This window comes from Mastigoproctus giganteus, chromosome 3, assembly GCF_048544385.1.
Source record: "Mastigoproctus giganteus isolate SK-2022 chromosome 3, ASM4854438v1, whole genome shotgun sequence".
Lineage (NCBI taxonomy): Eukaryota > Metazoa > Arthropoda > Arachnida > Uropygi > Thelyphonidae > Mastigoproctus > Mastigoproctus giganteus.
This window is the reverse complement of record NC_143577.1, coordinates 148,219,070-148,225,440: the sequence shown is the minus strand read 5'-3', so window position 1 is coordinate 148,225,440 and position 6,371 is coordinate 148,219,070. Positions and strand designations below refer to the sequence as shown.

The 6,371-nt window shown below is 35.6% G+C and overlaps 1 protein-coding gene across 1 annotated transcript; it reads right to left on the bottom strand.

The window, feature by feature from the left end:
- Positions 1-206: 206 nt before the first annotated feature.
- LOC150088321 (uncharacterized) lies at positions 207-5,690 on the bottom strand. The gene is made up of 2 exons (XM_090370119.1): positions 5,671-5,690; positions 207-1,000 (listed from the first exon to the last, which is right to left on the bottom strand). Exon 2 carries the CDS (start codon positions 951-953, stop codon positions 207-209), a length of 747 nt encoding a protein of 248 aa, XP_090226245.1. The 5' UTR covers positions 954-1,000; positions 5,671-5,690.
- Positions 5,691-6,371: the final 681 nt, after the last annotated feature.

The window sequence follows — 6,371 nt, the reverse complement described above, 5'->3', positions numbered from 1 at the left end:
ATGTCTGTTAAGAAAACAGCTTCTGGAAGGAGAAATTGTTTTCTGCGTCTCTTGTTCATTAAATTAGTGATTTATACGAATTTGGAATTATTTTATTAAATATATAGTATCAAATTTACAGAATTCTTTTCCATCATAAAGACAGTCGTCTTAATCATTCAGATTTAAAATCCCTTTAAATGAAAATATCTTATGAGTATTAATTTTTAAGCAGATTCTTGGTCGCGGTTAACATTTTCTCCAGGTGCACCTTCCAGTCGTCCTGGGGCGGACCTCCTAAAAATCTCAGTCTCTGGAGCTTGTTCAGCATACCTGCGAATAGGAGGTCTGCGCAGATCTCTAGATGGCGAGATTCTAGTAGTAATTTGCTGCATTGGAATCATTTCTGAAAATGGAGTGGCGGGCCGTCTTCTGGGTTGACTTCTACGATGTTTTCGGAATGTTTTCTTAACAAACCACCGAAAGCAATTACGAAATACTCGCATGTCCTTGTATAAGAAAATAGCAACAAGAGCGTGGATAAACATAACTACACCCACGTGGAGAGAAATCATGCCACATGTACTCAATTGAAGGGTACTGCAACAAATTGCTACTACAACAATTTCACACACCATGACGAAGAGATGTTCAATTCGAATTAAAAGTTCCTTTTTAAGAAGACGCCACCTAATGCGAAGCCAGCTAGCTGGAGAAACAGGGGGGAATTCTGTGATTTCTTCTCCAAAGGCAAGTGTTGGCATTTCTTCTTCTTCCTCTCCCATTTCTAGATGAGCTAACTCTGATATTCTCCCAGAGGAAGAATCGATTGTATCAACGGTAGAATGAGTAGAAACCACTTCGGGTGCTAAAACTGGGGGATTTTCTACATCATATTCCTCATTGCTCTCGACCGAGGAACTTCTTTCTGAAGGAGTACCAAGCCTTGAGGTGTTTCCTGAACGTGAAGACATTTTATCAATAGATCACTTTCTTTCTGGGAGAAAAGTGTAGATGTTTCCTGCAAAGCAAGATACTGTTGAGTACATGAAAGTAAAGATAGTCAATTAAGTTGATCTCAAATTTCAGTAAATATATATTACTTTATATTTTAGTATCTACTAATTTTAAACGTAGAGAGAGAAAGTAATAATATACAGATTATAAAAAATCTTCGGGAAAAGTATATTCAAAAATAAAAGTATGGTTTTAGGAAATAGTCAAACTCTTAGAAAGAGGTAATCATCAAAAAGCTTTAACTTCCAGTTAACCACATAAGGGTAAAGAAAGTTGTATCCTTGAAATACACAGAACTAATGCACAGACAGCTCAGCTTAATTGGTTAAGAGTGCATCTCACAAATTAACATGAAATGCATTTATGAAAATCCCAAAACACAAGGTATTCGAACCTATAGTACGTGCATGGCAGAAGGTTGAGAAGATGCTTGTTGACCTTGGAACTTATATGGATTGTAGTTTTCAGGAAATACGTATTGAGGAATGCTGTTCCAGAAGTTGAGTAAATGAGAAGATTTTTTCTGAGAGTTACGTTTGACAGAAAGGATTTTGATTTGTTGCGGCACGTGTTCGGACTGCTTTGAAAGAGGTTGGGAATTATAGAAGGCCAATTCAGAAGAACAATGCCATGGAAGTATCTATAGAAAAGGCATGCAGCAGAAAACAGACCGGAGAGAGACTGTTAGATTGGTTAATTAACCAAATTGCCCTATTCTGAGTGGAATCCAGAAGCCCGAGATGTTTTGGGGGCGTCACCCCCAGATATTTGAATAGTGAAAGAATCTAGTTTAATTAGATTCAGAGGAAGCAATTTATGTGCTTAGATTAGAAGTCAAGGTAATCCCAATAGAGAAATTGCCTAGAACTCTGTAGCATCTAAGATAAGCATAGGCGCAGAAGAATCCTTTGCGCGAGTATGACAGGACTGGGTCTAGGATTGAAATCAACTTAATTGATTTCAATCATTAGCAAAATCTAGATAGGATTTTCCGGTCAATGGAAGGCCGTTAATATGCAAGAGAAAAAGTGAAAGACAACTGAATCTCTGAGAACACCATCGGTGGAGAAGCTAAGACAGATCCTATCAGAACAAATTTAGAATCTTCAGTGTGTTAAATGGTATAGACTTATTCTAATGAGGATGTACATGTTAAATCAATTGGATTCGGCAGCACCTCCCTTAAGGGATTTCTATTACTGTGTTAAGCGATTGCTGGATACATCCATACTATCCTGAAAAAGAGGGATTCTTTACAATAGGACCTCATTTATTTTGATTGAGCGACACCTATAAATTTCAGCTTTTCGATCATGCACAATATGTAAATAGGCCAGAGAACACTAATATTCGTAAATATTAAAGATCCATTAAAGTAAGCATAGAAGTTGGACTTCGTGAAAAGAATAAAGTCCGCTCGATTTAAGTTAAGAAAACTAAGCAATTTCGGGCACCAATTAGAAAATTGGTGCCCGAACAAAAAGACAGCCGTTCATAGAAGTAAAAGACTCGTTTGACAGCGAGATCTGGATTTATGGCAAAACTGAAATTCAATTTACATGGATATTGTTATTTATTACAAACTGCGTCAGGAAATAAGTAAACTGCACGATCTTATCATTTTAAACTTCGATCGATATTTGCCCGAAGCTATTTCGAACTATTTCCTTAAATTAAATAGTCAAAAATTGTACAACCCCATATACAGAAAGAATAGCAAAAAATTTGCTATGCGCCTTACCAGTAAGTTTAAATCATGGTGTAGGAATTAAAGAAAATCCCTACCAGTCCACAGGAATAAGGGAAGCATAACATTTGAACTACTTAACCCGTAACAAGCTAGAAGTCTTGTCCACCCATAGCTCACATTCCTTGAATTACTTCTGCCTATGTGCGAAATCTATATTTTCTGGTAGTTTGTTTCATAATCATTTCTCAAAATAAATTCTGGAAGTACGGGATGTTATATCATACAATACAGAAGTAAAGCATGCCAATGAGGCGCGTATGAATTAAATTTGTAATCATTAGCTATTTCAATAGCACAAATTTTCCGCCAAATACATTCCTCAAAATGAGGTGATTAAATGGACGTGACGGCTAAGTGAACGCTCTGCCAGAACGTCCAGTTTGGAGGGGAAGGGGACATGTAGGAAGGACATTGTTTCGTGGAGAAATTCGGTTATTTTTTTTAGACGAACACTTGAATAAAATTTCTTAAGTTTCATTAATGAAACTACCAAGAGTTCATGTAAGGTTTGGTCAGAAACTGTTAGTCGGAAGGTTCTTTTATTATCTTAATATTCGAAGCTAAAGAAAGCTAGATCCATCGTCCATAATGAACTTTCCAGGAGAGTTTTCAGTTCTTCGAAGAGGATAAGGACGACAATTTCGTTAAATTAAACTTTTAGTCGCTTCTTGATAGTAAATTTCGAATACAGACTCCATCACATACCTTCGTTTAGCTTTGAAAGGTTTCAACCTCTGAAGGAGCAATGTTAGGCTTGTACACAGCACGCACAATCTAGCTATGAAGCTTCCTTTGAACTTCACGTTTTTATACAGAGCCAACCCATACTAAAAATGTTAGTTGTACGGTGTCGCTAATGTCACGGCAATCAATTGAACTAAAAATGGATGTAACAAACTATTTACAAGAAATTTCATAAATTTGAAGGAATTAACTTCAAAAATTTTGCTTCCAAACTAATTTGATTTTTAAATTCTTTTAATTTTCTTCTTTTCCTGAAGGGAAATATAAAAAGCCTGACATATACCTCGTTGCGTTTGCAGGCCAGTTAACGAAGTAGCCGTCTTCCTGAATGAAGATTCAACCAATAAAGATCTATTCTAAACCACAAGAATAGCTTACTTGCTATGATAATTTTCTTGGTACTCCTACCAGTGACAATTATCGTATCTTCCAGCACAACCATAACACTGATTAAGATGAGTTTGTCAAAGACTAAAAATAAAACCTAAGCCAGAATAGTCTTCGAAATCCATGACTCGTGGAATATGCCGCTCCGGTATAGTTATATATCAGCTCGAATGGTAATTAATTTTCTTTCTCTTGTTCGCGAAAACTGCAGGTATCATGTATGTTTCTTTAACTTCGCAGCCATTTTCCGAATAAAATGGCTCAGTTCCAGAAAACATTTTTGTCCATTAAAGAAATACTTTAACGAATCGCAGTTCTTCAGATCATTTTCTTGTTACAGGAAACTTCGCTTTCTATGAAGAGAATTTTTTTAGAATAGTATTCTTCGGTTTATAGATTTGTGCTTTTGTCAATTAAGAATCACGGACTGCTTGCTACCTACGGTTATTTTCCATCACCAAAGAAGATAGACAAAAACCGGTTGTATATCAATAACGAACAGAAAGTCCGATACAAAGGGTAGTGAGGGGGGAAGGCAGGGATTTAACCCTGGGGGTAGGATTAACCAAAGTCTTCGAAGTTTATTCCCCCACTATTCTTCCCTACACTTCCAAATAAATCAATAAAATGTCATTTTATTTAGTTGATAATGTCAAACTTTGACTTTAGACAAGATCATTAAATAAACGCCACAGATATTTCAACTAAACCGCAAACGATTAAAAAGCTGTCCCCACAAAGAAAACGAATCACATCGAGTGGAAGTGATCTCCAACTTAAAATTGTTGCGCGCAGAGTTCATTAGGTTGCTATTTCTCAGTTCAATTAAAATCACGGGCCGCTCAGCTGAACTTACGACAGGGCGTGTTGTTCAGCATGTAGTTTGTTACTAGTTCGTACTTATTGATATTATACTGAGGGTGACTGAGTGGTGGGGATGTTCTTGCTTTTGGAATTATTAGCATTTCATAGTTACGGATACCAAACAACACTAGTCAAGAAATTAGTGTGATAGTTCGTTTTTAGAATTTAACGAAAAACGAATGAGAAATGACAATTGTTACTTGACTCAAGAGAAGGAGATGGGAATATACTATATTAAGAATTCTATTTATCTCTGTTGAGAATTACCATATTGTTCCAATTCGGTATCTCAATAAGCCAAAACATCGCATTGTAAAATATAGAATAGTTTGTTACACTATTTCTTCAGATACATTATAAAAATCTCTATAAAGAGAGATTAGAAATAAACGCGATACAGTAAATCAATGGCTTTAATGAAGTGTTAAAAGAATTTCATTCTAAAAGGCTATTCTAATGCACGAATCCTCCTAAGGCATGAATATTAAATATTATGATTCTATCCGGTGGACAATGTCATTTTCACTTCATGGCCGGCGTCTCGTATAAGACGCAAAAGCTTCAACGAAAGCTACCTCACTAACTTTAAAGTAGACGAAAGTTTAAAGTAAAACATTCAAGTTTTCATAACACGTGTGACGTTCCATTAACGAGACAAAAAGTTCACTGCAGTAATTTACAGAATTTGTTAAATATCCTTATAATATTCAGTTACCGCTACAGTATTATGGATTTGACTTTCCCCCATATTATTATAAAACGAGAAATCTTTCTTCATTGAAGTACCATTTCCACTTCGTATTGAGTTCTGCGTAGAATGAAAAGTCTGTACGTTAATTTCATCTATACAAATAACTCAAATAGAAGAAGAATAATGTAATTCTTTACAATAACCCCAAAAAAAAACAAATAAAAGCGTCTCACGTTACCTCCAGTCCAAAACAACCACAGCCGAATAACAACTCTAACTAGCCCAGAGTTTCCTATTTATCTAATTCTAACAAGTTGCACTGAAGCACTTCTTTCCTTCCAAACCTCTTTCAAATCTCGCGATAACCTCGAGAACGATGGAAAATCTGATGAACTGCGAATAACAGGTACTTCCCTTTCCCCACAGAAAACACCTGTGATAAATAAATCTAATGAACCCAATTTGAGTAAAATTATTCTTCAGTAGTAAAAGTCATCAAATATTTGGATTTATATGAGAAAAAGCTCTGATTTTTATACACCAGTACACATTCTCGTAACGCAAGGAAATCAAAAAGAACAAGAAAGAAAGACAGTTTCACTGAGAACACGTTTTTAATTTTAAGGCAATCAATTGTCCCTAAAATTAAAATGAGATATAAAAGGGGGATAAAGCAGTTCAGGGTGCTCTTCATAAAAGACCACGCCTATATTGAAAATAATATTATCGAAAACAGATGATATAGGGGGGAGATGGGTGTAACAAAAGGTTTAAAAATAAAATATATATATATATATATATATATATTACAAATGATTAAGAGGAAGCCTAGCTTCAGATTTGACCATTATTCCAGGACATTTCTCTACCGAACACAATACAGGAAATATTGCGGCAGTACAGAATTGCCTCTTCCAGCATGTTTGAGACATTCTCAAT